Source organism: Styela clava, chromosome 5 (assembly GCF_964204865.1).
Source record: "Styela clava chromosome 5, kaStyClav1.hap1.2, whole genome shotgun sequence".
NCBI lineage: Eukaryota > Metazoa > Chordata > Ascidiacea > Stolidobranchia > Styelidae > Styela > Styela clava.
Window position 1 is genome coordinate 14,654,146 of NC_135254.1, and position 16,523 is coordinate 14,670,668.

Here is a 16,523-nt window from a genome sequence, read left to right on the forward strand (position 1 = left end):
TCCCTATGTGCTTGTTATTATCGTGAAAACCGTATATCACACAAGTCTCTCCCTATGTGCTTGTTATTATCGTGAAAACCGTATATCACACAAGTCTCTCCCTATGTGTATGTCATTGTCGTGAAAACCGAATATCACGTGAAAACCGAATATCACACAAGTCCCTCCCTATGTGTTTGTTATTGTCGTGCAAACCGAATATCACACAAGTCCCTGTGTGTTTGTTATTGTCGTGCAAACCGAATATCACACAAGTTCATCCTTCCTATGTGTTTGTTATTGTCGTAATGAAATTATCGCTCTTGAAAATCATAGGTTCGAATTCGCTACATCGCAAAAAATGGTTTCATTCCTATTTTCAAACAATCAGCTATGTGTCAACCTATTTTGATGTATGGTGATAAATTTGAAATTTAGTTTAGTCTGGGAACTCACTTCAATCTCTTTCCAAAAATGAGTATTTACCAAAAATAAATCAAAACAGAAAAAAGAAATAATGCACTTTTTACCTCAAACTGGAAAAAGGAGTATAGCTAGCTAGTCATAGGTTAATGGTATGTTCAATGTAAGATCTTATCGCCTCTTATCATGGCCTCGGGTATTCTTCAACTGTATATTATTACCAGGAATTGCTGTCTCGATATGTTGCAATAATCTGTCATGATTGACTTTTTGTTATATAAGGCAACTGAGTTCATAGTACGAAAAAATTAAATGGCGCTCCAGAAGTGTGTGTACCAATATGGAGGTAACTAATTTTGTTCGCCTACTTTACATCAAGTTGTGTAAAGGGATGATAGCCTATGGCTATGGGCAGGGGGTTATATTCACTTGGCTGAAAAGACAATCCATGAATTCGTAATAGAACTAAAATAAGGAAAATCTGAATAAAATTATGGCCTAACCATAATCTGGTACACACACTACAGGAGTACCAATTAAATCATGGATAAAATTTATTCCTTGAATATTTCTTAAAGCATTTGTATGTGTTTGTCAATTACTTAATATATTTGGTTGAAATATCTGGTATCATACGACGTCAATTTGAAAGAAAAAAGTAAAAGATAAATCGAAGGCCTTCAATTACCATTTCCTTGATTAGTATGGAGAATTTGAAATTGATTCGTCGATAAGTTGCGAAGAATTTTTTATTTATTACAACAATATATAGTTCAAAAATACATTTCTATATAAATAAGGGCTTTTTGACCAGTATTTGTCGCTCTGTCAGCGTGACATAGGTAAGTCATGATCACGACTGGAAATACTTGTCTTGTAAAATATGATACAGGCTTTTAACAATGATATTATCCGCGTTTGAATTACTATAACCTGCTTTAAAATGGATTTTTTATTACAAATATCAAATTTTTAAAATTTTTGTCTTTTATTTCACCTGTGTTGACGAAATTTGGCGTAATCGTAGGTGAAAATTGCCCGTTATTATCGGGTGTTTCAAACACTTTTCGGAAAGAGGGTTTCATATGCTATCATTTTTCTCTTTATTTTATAGAGTTGTTAGCGGTTCAGTGAATCAAAAAAGTTTTTTTATGTAATGCTCTTATTGGTTAAAATCAAGTTTTTGGAAATAAAAATTGTTTGTACTTGTATACGTGAATAGGAATTCATAAAGATAATTTGCCTCGTATATGTGTCACTTTGTCTCATGAATAAAATTAAACAGTATTCCAAGTAGTCATGTGTAGAGATAGGCATGATGGTATTTTGAATCGTGCATGTAGTGTGTCATCCACCCACCGAGGATAAAATCATTGAAAATTTGTGTAATTCATGGGGGTGGTGGCCCGCCCAGTGGTTAAAGTGTTAGACGGGTTCAAATCTGATACCCACCGCCTCACCTAAAGTATAACAAATTGGGTAGGCAATGCCGAGCCAGAACTGAAAAAATTATGGTTTTTCTAAAATATCGCGTCTCTTTACATATCAGTGCTGCAGAGCCTTATTTGGAGCCAAAAGAACATAAATACGTCACAAAATCAAAAATATTTTTTCTTATGACATTTCTTACGTATGCGCTCGAAGGGATAGAGGAGGGTAAATTGGGATCAGCCATGTTTGCGTTACGTTTCAAATTAAATGTCTCTGGCTTGACTCTGGTTTCGAAACATAGTAGATTTATGACATATCAGTCGCTGATTGTCAAAAACCTTCATTAGAATTAATGTGTGAAAATCAGCTTATAAATACGAGTTTGATTTGCTCATATTAATGGAATAATCATAATCTAAATAAATATTTTCATTTCGTGCTCCCAACAACCTCTCATTAAATTACTTTCAAATTTGAGTAAATGCTTAACAGCAAAAAATACAATTCTGAGAAAATATTTTATCTGATTCTTATTTTTTGTTTTACGTTGAATTCTAACCTCACTACTAAAGGGTTTATTTGTACAACAGTAAATATTAAAACATTGAAAACACGAAACATGAAAAATTTTATCTTGATTTTCGATGGTATTCTTTCTTTTGGTTTTGTCATATTTAAGCCGGTTTGTAAATGTCAGGCAGCATGTTTTACTTATCTATCCATCTACAGACTACAAAGAAAAATTTGTTTTTGCTGTCATTTTTAGAGCACTAGTCTAATCACTATTGCATGTATTTTCTTATAAAAAATCGTCATTTTTTTTTTTATTAAATACAAGGATAAACTATATAAAAATCATATATATATATAAGAGGGGGGGGGGAGGGAGGTTTAAAAATTATAGTTTAATCAGAATTTGAAATGTAAAGTATTCAAAAAAAATATTTTCAAAACTTAATAGTTTTAAAATGACTTACTTTGTATAATTTGCATTCTTGCCCAAAAAAATATATTTTCACCCTGTAATAATATTTATTATATATATTATATTTTTTGTTACAAAAGGTATCTGTTTACACAAAATAAGGATGACGTTAGTTCTACAATACTAAACTATCTGCTCCTAATATATATATATATATTAAACGAGGGTTAAGTGGCAACAAAACTTGAAATTGTAGATTTTGAGAATTCAATTGAAGAAATTGGTAATGTTTTGTTGAAAAATTTCTCTTCTAAATAGGAACAAAAATCACTTTCGTTCAAATTCACTAAATAAAATTTACATTACTGATTGTCACAAATTATTTCAAAATTAAAACAAAATTTGGTTTTGAAATTTAAACTTAGCCGCATTTAAAGGATTTTGTAAGGTAGATTTGTCAATATTATTAAAAGAAAGGAACAACTTTTATCAAAAATTTTGTGGAAAATTCCACCCAGGAAGTGTTTAATTAAATTACAAAATATCTGCATTTTCTCCGTTTCATATGTATTCATCCTCCATAGTCATCCATACATTTTAATCATCTTGTTTTTTTTGTAATGTTCCAATGTACCACACATTTAATTTTTCAAACTTTGAATTTCCAATTCAAGCAAGTTAAAAATTTTATTTGAATCAAAAATATTCAATTTATATATTTAGACATGTCCAAGATGCAAGTTTAAACCACGAGAACCTTGTGTCTGTCTTATGTGCGGCCAGTTCGTTTGTTACAAAGGAATGTGTCAACATCCACGAGACTTGTACAATGACAAGGATAAAACTAGGATTCGTATTACACCACAAGGTGCAGCGGTCCATGCTCGACACTGTGGTAATGGAACGGTTATTTTGCTTCATATTCACAACACTACCGTCATTGTTGTGAGAGGATCAAGATCTTGTGTTTGGGGTGAGTGTATCAAGTTGATCAACCATTTGTTCTTAATATGCTATCTCTACTTAACTATTTAAGTATTTTTAGTTGTACTTTTGGCAATATTGTTGCTTTTATATTAGTTTTTCCCAAATGGTGAATTTGGACTACTTGATGGTGGAGAAAGTTGTAATCGAACAGAGGCTATGTGAACCACCCTACAGCGTCGAATAGTCCAGCAATCCTCTCGCACTTAATAATTTCCCCTACTGGATTCGAACCCGTGAACCTACGCAGGGTGCGGTGGCGAGCTTATTCCTAACACGTGACAAGATGCGCCACATCCCCAAGCCTGATATACCGTAGTCTGAAATCGAGTCAGACTGCACTCTTTCAGGCCCAAATTGGTACATCGTTGTTGTTCCATGCAGTCAGTATCACTTATTTCCTTGTTCACAGGAACATTGTACTTGGACCATCATGGTGAAGAAGATCGTGGATGGAAGAGAGGAAGACGTCTCGTTATCAAACCACAAAGATTGAAATTAATCAATTATCAATGGTTGAATCACATCTTTGATAATGCATGTCGGGGATGGACCAGACATAGAAATCAAATGTAAATAAACAACGAAGTTAAAGATTATATGATTGAATATTAATTCTTCGCCGTTTTGTCAGTGATTGCCCATGTTTTAATTAAATTTTAAAAGTATATCGATTTTTAGATGTGCATTGTCAATATTTTTTTTGCTAATTTTTTCGTGTGAATTTAGATATATGCTTCAGTCTTAATTTCTATCACTATCTCACTATAATACAAGTTGTTATCTTCTCTAAAAATTCAAATTTCAATGCTCACTTTCAATTAGTGAATTTTGCAGTTCAATGAAACATTATTAGCAGTAAATGCAGCCAGTGTTTCAAAATTTCTCTCAAACCTAGTCTCTACACAGGCAATTATTGTGACATAAGAAGCTAATATGTTTTTGAGTGGACGTAAATTTTCCTATCTTACATAGCCCCGTGATTATCAGAAATGGTATTGGACTCTGGTGTTTACCTATGATGCCCAAATAGGTCTGACATATATCCAATGGGCTCCCACATAGCATTCTAAAAATCAGCGTTTTATGCTAATTTTGAACCATATTGCATTGACAGCCTTTTAGCGTAGTGCAAGAAAATATGTTTCAAAATACGAATCAAAATTATCGTAATTCGTGTTTGATTGATTTTTTTCTTTACTGGTTGAAAAAATAAACTTGACTTGATGATATTTCTTGACGTATTTAGCCTATTTTCTTAATTCCTCTTATAAAATTCATTTATTCATCTTCGATGTTCCATTTTTAATAATGGAATAAAAAGTCAGAATTTAACCAGGTTCTATTTGGGATCGGTGGCTGTTGTGTTTCTGTGTGATCCGCCATTTTTAATTTGTGTCAAGTTTCAGTATAATTCATAATTGCTTTTGCTCTGTATATTGAGTGCTTCATCAACAATGTGCCTATCTATATTCAATGCGTAGTTGCATAGCAAATAAAATATTGTGAAAAAAGTGTTGTGGTTTTTTGGTTTAGTGTCTCTTGCAATTTGACACTACCGCCGAGGTCTGTGGTGCCTTAGTCTTGAATATCATTTCAGACTCGGTGGTGTCAGGAGTCCAAATTCTGACTCTTTCGGAATCGAGACGTCCAATCGCAATGAAAAAGTGTAAATGAGAATGGTCGTTTGCAAATCAAGAATATTTTTTTTCTGTGAACTGATTTTTTTATACCCCAGAATGAGAAATTTTATGAATGATTTAAGGGCTGTGTTTAGCTAGCACACAACAATGTTCGTTAAGAATAATTGCCCGCGACCGCCTTATCTCGAAACGACAATATTGCAAAAGGCGCCGAATAAGGCCAGAAGCAGCCACCGGTATTTTCCGATATGTGAGGAGCTATTGTTTTTGGAAGGACCGGTTCAGTATTCCCCACCCAATTCATTACACTCTGAGTAAGATGTGTAAACTGCGATGCCAACACCGGTAACGCTTCAACCGGTTGACCATCCCGCTAAATTAGCATATATATATATGCAAAGTTTTATTTTTCAAATCGTTCGTTACGAAAAAATTGGAAGGAGATAAGCCCTGGAATATTTACCAGGTCATAACTAATCACAATGCGTCATTTCAGTGTTGATATATTTTTATAACAATAAACAGCCGGCGTGAGAAGATCTGATTAAAATTCTCTTGCAGCTTAAAACAAGTAAAATTATTGGTATTTCCTTTTCATTCAAGTTTGTACTATTGGTGGCGTCAGTTTATGTTATATCTATAATATTCAACTATATTTTCTGTTTTTTTTTCTTTATTTTAGCGATGTTGGGAAGCTGTCGGATTTGTCATCTGATAAACAGCCGCGAAAAAATGGGCGCGGTCCGCATGGGTTAAATTCCAATTTAGTCTGCGTATGTATATACATATACTTATTCTCAGAGATAGCTGCAGCACTGGAAACACACATTTCTACTATTCAAAAGACTGCCGACGAAATATCCAATCAGACATTAATTTTTTTCTGGCTTGAAATAATCTGATATTTTGACAATTTATTTAGGAAAATTAGTATGTTTTTCATGATGATATATTTGTAAAATTTGTAAATACTGTTTTTTTTTATTGTCACAAATACTGATACGTAGCCGAAATTTGTCGCGAATATTTTCTTTAAAAGTACATCATGTGATTTTATTCACAACCTCATTATACCCTAATATTTAATACTTCAAAAATATTTTAAAATTCTTTTTAGATTTTTGAATTACGTGGTGTTTATCCCATTTTTTTAAACCTGACCCACTAGACTAGATCATCTTCAAAATTTCATGTATATATATATATATATATATATATATATATATATATATAGAATATTATATAGTCTAATTCACTTACACTGTAATTTTACGACGTACAGTGACGCGATTTTTCCTTTTTTTTCGGGCCTAAGCTCTAATCTCGTAACATTTCCCGGCTATATTGATATGACAGTCATTTCCATGCTTCAATCAAGATCTTCAACCTGTATCAAGTTAGAACTTTTAATGGCGATTCAGATACTTGATCGTGATAAAAAGGCTTGTATTACTTATCACAGCAAATTATATAACCTATTGCAAACTAGTAATCGGTGGTAAGTGGTATTTAAAATTAAGGCGTAAAGTGAATAGCAGATATTACATAATTTTTCAAAGGCATGTGTTATATTACACTCATAGATGCTAAAAATGTCGTCCGTGCACTTCAGAACAGTGTCTTAACCTAAAAGTCCAAGCTCGTGTAGTTCTATGAAGATTAACTCGTTGGATATTGTTCCAATTCAAACTATACATAAACGTATTTTATTCGTTATGTCATCTGACTTTCAAAGTTTTTGCTTTTCTAGCCACCACCATGTATAATACAATTTTAGCTTATATTAAAAGGTTTACCTAACGGATTTTTAATAAAAATTACCCCATTTGTGAAATAATTTTTTGAATTTTAACAATCTTATAAGAAATTCATATTTATTTCAATATTTATAATAGCCATAACAAAACCACTAAAAATTGATTGACAACGACACTAATTTTCATTCCTTATTGTCAACTCTCTGTATAAGATAACTATATTTTGTTCCGAAACCTTCCAATAAATTCGTCACATTTAACTGGGTCATTTCAAAAATTAGTTCTTTGTTTCAAAATGTGTTATCAAAACATATTATGGCTCGAAGCTGTCAGATTATTTCAATATCGTCATAAATTCAGACAATAGCGATGTTGTTACTTTTGGCGACCGAAACTGTTCGGAATAGTTTGCAGATGACGGAATGCAACGCTTATTATCTTATGACATACATAGTTCTGAGGATTTTTTTGAAGTGTACAACAAAGTTGTAGCCATCCGTCATGCCCGGTATCTTACGATCCCGATACGTTGAAAATTTAGGTTTCAGTTACATTTCTTATCAGTTAGTTACCCGGTTAGTTAGCCCGGTATCTTACGATCCCGATACGTTGAAAATTTAGGTTTCAGTTACATTTCTAATCAGTTAGTTACAATCAATGATTACTAGTAATCATCGCAACCAGCTGTTATTTCTGTCTCACATCTTGAAATCTCACCACGACGCAGGGTATGACATAATCGTCTTCTTTCTCATGTCATCAGCTACACTATTCCGATGCTTGTTGGACACGAAATCGACCTATGGATCGTTTCATCATTTTGTATTCTTATTGTTACAAAAAAAGTTGTTTTTCATTAACTGCTGGACCAATTTTTATGAAATTACCAGTGGTTAAAAGTTGCTGTTGTTGCTAGAACTTTTGCTTATTCCAAAAATTTCTGTGGGATCTATGGAGTTTGTTTTTCACTTTAAAATTTTTGTGTGCTGACGTTATTAAAATTCGCACCGTGTCGTTTCATAATCTCGTGGTCAGACTAACGGTACTGTAAAAGATTTGATGATACTTTGTTTTGGCCTCAGTGTGTATATTTCAGCATTGCTCTCTTGTTTTATGAAGTTTAATCTTGGAAAATCCAAGCGCAACTCCACATTATCATGCAATAGCGCTAAATTGTATATAAAAAATGACAAGTTAGAGGGGTTAGTGGAGAATGCAAAATAAGGCTAAAATAATTCATTCCTAACCCTACGGCGCAACTGTAGGAGGGCAATTCTTCGAGGGCAATTAAATTTCATTCACATTTTATTATTACATCATCATTTACATCAACAGCCCAACTGTCGAACTGACTAAGCAGGAGATAAAAACGAAGCGTTATTGACGGGTGATCATTTTGCCAAATTGTTGTTGCTAGTCATGTTTTTGTTGTGCTTAACTGTTGCTGCTGTGATCAATTCAATTTCAAACTTTATTCAGTGCTTTTTATCCTTTCATTACTAGGAGTCCATGCGGGGCCCGATATTTTGCCTCAAGTTTAGCAAATATCTCCAACATCACAATCCTCTCTGTAACTTAATTTGACATAAACAAAAATGGCATTCGATACACGCCTATCAATTTTCTTTTCTTGATACTATCATCATACTGCGTCCGATTACAGAAGCTTCTTCACTTCGTTATACCCAGTGGTGGTTGGATTCCAAATTTTAAAACTGTTTCCATTTTGTATCGAACTCATTAACATCAGATTTCATCATATCAGAAAATATATAATTGTATATCACCTAACTGCGTAAGCCGGATTATCATGACACGCTCCACACCAGGGTGGTCCAAGATTGTCCGCTTCGGGGACATTGAAAATACATTGATCCTTATTTGTCAATTATCCAACGAAAACATGCAAAATACCAAAAAACTCACTAGAACGTGCAAAAAATCTTTCTACATATACATTTAGGATCCGAAACTCTTCACAACAGAGAAAGTGCTTCGGCAAATGTAAGTTATCTCGAACATCTATAAGATCCTCATGGCAAAATCCATTAACTTTGGAAAATTCTCATTGCTCACCAGATTCTCGTTTTAAATTATATTCTTTTGTCATTCATACAACTTGCCGACATATCAAGCAAGCATTGTAGTATTTTCCATCCCATATCCAGTTAAAAATCCATTTGAATTAGTCAGCTTTCTTCTCAAACTCATGTTTACAAAATAGTTATCACAAATAACTGCAGATTGATTGATTACCAAATGTGAGGTACTGACATATAGGCATCATTTTTGTAATACTGTTTCGGCTGATTAATCTTAGGCTCTAACAGAGGTGGCCAACACGTCGATCGCGATCGACCGGTCGATCGCCATATCTCGAGCAGTCGATCGCGTCTGATGTGAATTTTATTGAAATGACCCGCAAAATTGTCTCAAACCAGTTGTGTGTTTTGCAATAAGGGAAGGGGAATACAGTACAGCAAGCCCGATAAAGCATATTATTGCGTAACAAATGCAAGTTTTTCCGCTGCCAAAGTTTAAAAATGAAGTGCCGAATATCACGTGGTAGACCAGGCTTGCCATATTGTTTTTTTTAACGTCAAATTTCACGATTTTGGCTTTTTTGAAACACGTTTGGCGTCAGAATTTCCGTTTGGCTTTTTTATGTCCATTCTACTGTCTATTAATAAAATAATTTAAAATACAATACAGGTATTTATTGTGCAACAATAGCAAGCTTAGTTACTCAACATTTAGATTTTTCCTTAACCACAATCAATCAAAAATAAGCCAACAATGACATGCATGTGCTATCGATTAGGTTGAACTATGAGGAAGTCTGACCTTGGTCAAACGTTACATAAATATATTTGTGTTGGTGTGCAGCAAGACTATTGAATCACTTAGATTTAGAATGACATAACAATTGCAGTTTTTGCAGCCGCTCAGATAGATGTTCAAGCAGCTTCGTTTTCTTAGTTTTGCGTGATTATCTAGGCTAAAATCATCTATCAGTAGACTATCTGTGCAAGCGGCACGTGGTTGAATAATTTTAGTAAAAATGATGCCTTCAAACATGTGAACCAGTTTATAATCGCCAACACTTCAGAACAATCATAAAATAATTTTCAATAGTAAAATATCGGGAGAATTTTCTGAGGTATATATATATATCGCAATTTTAAGTAGAAACATGTACATTTATCCATCCTAAAGCTGTATACGTGGTGTATTTTGACTTTTTGATGTTTTCAGATTTTATATGCAGATGTCAGCTTGACTGTATCATGTCGGATATACATTCTAATTCTGCCATTTAATATTCCTTCTTAGTTGTAAACACCCTTGATCGTGCCGAAGTGAAAATCGTCATGATAGCAACCAAAACTACAAATGTTAGTATAGGATTTAGCATTGATGTGCTGGCTCACTAAATCAACTGATTGCTCTAAATCAGCATATTTGCGAACTGTGCAAATCCACAATTGTGCTAGGAGTCCTAAATCATGAGGCTGTTGTACTTGTTGACTTTTTCTGTCTTGATTTGGCTTTTTTTCATCACTGGGATCTGGCAACCCTGGTCTAGAGTCTAGACTAGACTGACAAACGATTCTACAATAACTTCCGCAGTATGCGAAAGTTATCGTCTCACTCCAAGAGTAGTTTGATAAATTTTATTCGCAATGATAACAGTGGCATCAAAATGCCCAATTTGTTCTAATTCTAAGCAAGCGAAGAATCGCTCTTGGAAAAAATTGTAAATTATATACTGAAGTTTGAGCAGTCATGTAACATTCTTGGTTTGAGAATATTTATTTTTCGCTGTTTGGATAATACTTGGCTTAATTAAGGTTTCTTGAAGAATTTTCAGCACTTACGACTAACAATTAGGCACGGTCTCTATCTGAAATGTATGATTTAAATAATTCCTAAATTAATAATGAAACATTTACATTTACAATTAAATATTCAAATCAACAATTTGAATGGAACATAAAAAATACAAATTGTGTGTCGATTTTGCGATTTTTTTGTATGCGTGTGCGCAGTTATCTGCACATTCAGTGCCCATTCGTTTTTGTGTAGGACCTTATTACCGATCAGTCGATCGCGATCTTTTTTGAAGATTTTAGTCGATCGCGGTCGGAAGCAGGTTTGCCACACCTGGACTATAACATTAATATTTAGTTGTCATGCATACGCCAACCTAAGCTAATAGACTTTGCATTCGATTGGCCCGCGGGCCTTGGTTTGGACCACCCTGCCCTACACAAATCGAATACATAACGAGCAAAACGCCAAACATAACACTAATCGTCAGCTGCGGTGCGCGCGGCCCATTTGTCGCGGCCCTGTAATGTCCAAAACAAACAAAAAACAAGAACGGGCGCGTATTTCCACACAATGAAGGTATGTATATGTAAAGCAAACTGCAAAGAAGACAATTTCAGTTGATGTTTGATCAGAAGTTAGCAAAGAATGAGCTTGTTTTGACACTACTGTGTCCTGTACTCATATATATACTGTTATTGAATGAATTTTAATTTATTGAATACACGACTGTCTATGTACTGTTCAACATATCCAATGAATGACCTCCAGCATAATGACCTCTTGTTTGAAAATGACAAAGCACTTGTCCCCATAAAGTTGTTTGCTTTGAGTATCATTGACATTTACTTTGTACTAATTTTAACTTTCTGATATAGGGTACAACGATTTTCATTGGTTTCTGCAATATACCACAGGTATGTACTGCCTGAAAATCTATAACACCAGTGCAGTAATTCCATTAATAAGTCGTTATTCGAGTGTTGTAATTCCAGGTGTACTCAGAAAGCTGATTCAAATGTGTGGATTGGATAGTGACATAGTTTATTTGGGGAATTATGATTTGACATGTCAAATTGAAATATGTAGCATTTAGTGAATAAAGCTCTCATCGATTGCGCTGAACGGAACGCATATTCAACATGTCATGTTTTTAGGATGTCAAAACTTAATTATTCAAATTCAATCAATGTCTTTATATCCTTTCAAGATCTCAGAACGGTACGGGAGAAAAAAAAAATCAATTATTTTTATTATGAAACCAGATCAAACTGTCAGGGTATGATAAAAAAGAGGTCAATCAACAATGCATAATTTCTTGACGGATGAAGAAAGCTCGTATAATCTGTAAAAGCAACTTTTGTAAAAAATGTTTTAGACAGCTGAGTGATCTGAAACAAGCCTAAATACATATTCTACTGTGATTATGTGTTATGCAATTGCAGATTTGTAACCATTCTGTTTTCTTTATCTTACCGGAATTTGGTTGGATTCTTCATCACTTTTGGTGAATATAAAAAACATACTCAGTGTGAAAAACAGTTGTAACAGGAAACAAGAAAAATGTCTCAAAAATTTGTGAGATTGAATACCGGCCACAATATGCCTCTTGCAGCATTTGGAACTTGGAATGTAGGTTTGAATTGCATATATTTTTAAAGTTTCGCATCGTTCGTTTTTACATACGCTGTGTATCCAACAATGTCTTAAATGTGGAGCATATCAAGTGCTTGTTGATTTAGAATTTTAAGGTGTTATGTTTATATCTACCTTCAAAATTCATTCTATTTGATTCATGATTTTTGCTGCACACTAACTCAAATATGTTTCTGCAACGTTGTCTCTATTGTTCTAATAAGTTCTAAACTAAAGTATAAGCATCAACGTTTTTTTAATGAAACACACTCCTATATAAGTAAATTATTTAGTTGTTTTGTTTTCTGTTGCTTTTTATTTTATATGATTCCTGGACATACTTTTTTAAAATTTTCACTGTTTATCTTCTTTCGCTTTTCTTTACCTAAATCTACCTTTCACTCTTCAATCTACTAACAGATCGGAAGCATGGACGTTGGCCCAGCAATCAAACAGGCGATAGAAGTCGGATATCGACATATTGATACATCATGGATGTATGGCAATGAGAAAGAAATTGGAAGTACCCTACAGGAATTGTATGATGAGTCAAAACTTCGCAGAAAAGATTTATTCATCACAAGTAAAGTAAGAGCTCACATTTTGCAGCCAGAAAAAGCTGCTCAACTTCTAACAGATAATTTTAATTCATCTTTTTTATTTAGTTATCTCAATATTTTCACGATAAACAAGAAGTGAGAAATGGATTAATGGAAAGTTTGAAAGATTTACAAACTGACTACCTTGACTTGTTTTTAATGCACAATCCATGTGCCTACGAGGTAGGTGGAGGGTTATCATCAGCGACCATCTTTACTACTCGCAACCTATTTTTAACACTGCTTTTAGCATTATAACTCATCATCACAAATGTCATTTTATTACTACTTCTTATTTTACTCTTCCTGGTCCTTGTTTTCTTTTTCACATCACTGGACACAAAGTAGATCTATACATCGTTTTCCAAAATGTTGTTCTTGTTGAGGTTGCTTTTGCTGCAACTAATGAATCAATCGAATTCAAAATTTTGGTAAAGCTTTTATTTTCTCAATTTTTTTTTTATTGCTATGGCGTCTTATATTTTACCGTAAATTTGGCAAAGTTTGCGTATATTGCACCACTACGTATCATTCTGACAGGGTAATCTAGCAACCTTTTATGCACTCGGCGATCGGCTGAAAAGTTAGCAGTAACAATATAAATTGCTACAGCGGAAACGAAGAAACGCCGAATTTGAGCCTTATATTAGTCATTCTACTTTCGTGTCCATATATTTGAGCCCTTTTGCTGCCATTTAACAACCTTTTTTTTCTATTCAAACCTTTCCTTCACTTTCTGTACGAATATGTTGATACAAATTTCATTTTTCAGAAGGGCGAAGTACCAAAACCAGGACAGCTGGATTTTGTTCATAATAATGAAGTGCATTATCTTGATACGTGGAAGGTGGCGTTTTTTTTCTTTTTAGTTTCGCTTTTTATTGACATGTAATAGTGTATGCGATAATTTTGAAATATATTTAAAAGGAAATGGAAAAATTACAAAAGGAAGGATTAGTTCGTAGCATTGGTGTCTCCAACTGCAATGAATACCAAATCAATAAAGTAATCAATGAAAGTTCAACAATTCCAGCCGTTCATCAAACCGAATCGTATCCTTATTTGACTGAAGAAAGTCATGCGCAGTTTTGTTCAAAAAATGGAATTGAAATGGAAGCTTACGCTGTTTTAGGATCACCTGGAAGATTCTGGTTAGGAATTACTTTATTAAATTATTAAATTTAGCTATCATTATAGCACATCAAATTCTTTTTGCTGCTCAGGGCACCCAAAGATGATGAAGACGTTCTTGCAGACAAAGTTTTACGAGACATTGCTAGTAAATATGAAAGAACTACAGCGCAAATTGCAATCAGATTTCAGATTCAACGAGGGGTTGGTGCAGTTGCTAAAAGTGCGAATCCTGACAGAATAAGAACCAATTTCAAAGTGAGAATATTTATTGTACATACGCCTTGTTTTATCACAAACATGTGGAATTTGTTACGTTACTATATTGCCAGATTTCCAAAAATATTAAAGGTTTTCATCAAATCGGAAGAAAGTTTAAATAGTTCCTATATATTATTCAAATAGAGTTTATAATCCACATACTCGAATAAATAATATTTTCAGGTATTCGATTTTACATTGTCTGTAGAGGATATGAATGCAATCTATACATTAAACAAAAATTTAAGAAGATTTGCAATGGAGTGGTGAGGATATTAATTTTTTTTTTCATTTATTATTATGCGAAACAAACTAAAATTTTAGTTTATACCATCAGGAACAAAGGGCACAAGTATTGGGCGCATCAGGAAAATTACACGGAAGACTGAAATGACAATGAAATCTTCGAAAAAAAGATTCCACGTCATCTTTATCAAAGGTTCCTCGAAAAATGATAGAGAATAAGATTTTATCCGAGAGATGAAAAAATGAACAATGACGTGGCATATTATGCTAATACATGTACTGAATTTCATGAAAAAAATTGCTTTTGGTTGTTAATTCTGTTTTGATGCTATTTCAGCAAACGGCCCATGTAAGATGATTATATAAAAATGTAGATATTGTGACTTTTTATTCCAGTACAAAGTTTTACGTTAGTATGATGTAGGCTATTTTAGATGGCCATATTTGGTGCGCCACGGAAAGATTAAATTCTTTTGAAGACATTTAAAATTTTCAAGCTGGCGCATTAGCAAATTTTCAATTCGTCACAGATGCCAGTTTAGCTATCCGGAAGGCTTCATCGGATAAACCGATAAAATTAGTAATACCGGACATTCGTTAATAACATTTAATAACTTAGCTTTAATGTGTGAGTGCTGGATAAATTTTTAGTAATTTGAAAACTAAATTGAAACACTTATCAGAAATATCATTTTGTTGGGAAAAACCAGCGTTCAGAAATATGTTAGGATTTGTTTTTTCGAAACTTAACATTGAAAATTTTGTTTAAACATTTTGCAATAAATAGCGCTAAAAACTTTCTATATCTATATATCAAACTTGGCTATAAAAGTCAAAATAAATAAACACTAGGTAGAAACTTCTAGATATCATCTTGAGATGGAACAAATTATTGAAGAGCCCGCGTCTCTATTTTCGGGTTATCGTGGTGCCATCTTAAATGGCGATATCACGACCCGCAGTTGATGCGTTGTAATGCCGTCGGGAGCAAACTCGTTTATACTTTTCCCTACTTTTTTTCTATAAAATTGCTGAAAAACTGGTTTTCCTTTTTTCTCTACTAAGTTTTATAATCTAAAAATCGTCAATTTTTATTCTCTCTGCATGAATCAGGTAATTCGTCTAAGTTTTGAATACATATATATTATATATATGCGTTGTCAGTGCAAATCATCAAAATAGGTAACGACAGCCAAACACCCCTTACTCTATTCAATAAATCTAAAATAAACAATATCATTTTTTTTTCAATTGGTCATGATTTTAGGCGGTTTCATTTGTAGGCTGGAATGTGCCGTCATATTTTGTTTTAATGGTTGACATTCGCAATACTATGTTTGGCAGAATTATTTCAGCTTTTGGAGAATATAATTGCGTTCCTGCCATCAGCTTAATTTTTTTAATCCTTGAAATATGTAAAGCTGACATACGGGTATTAATTCAAAAACAAAACAATAGTACCAAAGTTGAAATAAATGGCATTTTTCAAAATTTTGGAACTCATTTAAACTGACAGGACGAGGAGTTAGTATTAGGTATAAACTGAAGGACCAAGTTCGTATATAAAATCCATATAAGTAATGAAAATATTATAAAGGTCAATGTTGTCATCGTTATGCGTTGGCTATGACGTGGATTGAATTAACGGCGTTTTATTCAAAATGCTAGTTATTCTGAG

At 33.4% G+C, this 16,523-nt stretch overlaps 2 protein-coding genes across 3 annotated transcripts in view; both read left to right on the top strand.

The window, feature by feature from the left end:
- The window catches only part of LOC120344038 (E3 ubiquitin-protein ligase ubr3-like), a 39,871-nt gene extending 34,614 nt beyond the window's left edge, over nt 1–5,257 (top strand). The window contains exons 35-36 of the mRNA XM_039413121.2: nt 3,482–3,731; nt 4,155–5,257. Of these exons, the coding sequence (XP_039269055.2) occupies nt 3,482–3,731; nt 4,155–4,318 (414 nt within the window). The 3' untranslated portion in view covers nt 4,319–5,257. The remainder of the gene's footprint in view (nt 1–3,481; nt 3,732–4,154) is intronic.
- Nucleotides 5,258–12,278: 7,021 nt separating this feature from the next.
- LOC120344572 (aldo-keto reductase family 1 member B1-like) lies at nt 12,279–15,433 on the top strand. Of its 2 annotated transcripts, none has more exons than XM_039413855.2 (8): nt 12,279–12,605; nt 13,029–13,196; nt 13,274–13,390; nt 13,980–14,054; nt 14,135–14,358; nt 14,431–14,596; nt 14,783–14,865; nt 14,937–15,433. In XM_039413855.2, exons 1-8 carry the CDS (start codon nt 12,537–12,539, stop codon nt 14,986–14,988), a joined length of 954 nt encoding a protein of 317 aa, XP_039269789.2. In that variant the 5' UTR covers nt 12,279–12,536; the 3' UTR covers nt 14,989–15,433. The 2 variants fall into 2 exon arrangements, with proteins under 2 accessions (XP_039269789.2, XP_039269790.2); XM_039413856.2 differs by having other exon boundaries at nt 13,983–14,054.
- The last annotated feature ends 1,090 nt before the right edge of the window (nt 15,434–16,523 follow it).

Coding starts and splice junctions, on each gene's coding strand:
- LOC120344572 (XM_039413855.2), top strand. CDS start 12,537: ATGTCTCAAAAATTTGTGAGATTGAATACCGGCCACAATATGCCTCTT. Junction 13,391..13,979: donor ACAATCCATGTGCCTACGAG/GTAGGTGGAGGG, acceptor TTCATTTTTCAG/AAGGGCGAAGTACCAAAACC. Junction 14,597..14,782: donor GAATAAGAACCAATTTCAAA/GTGAGAATATTT, acceptor TAATATTTTCAG/GTATTCGATTTTACATTGTC.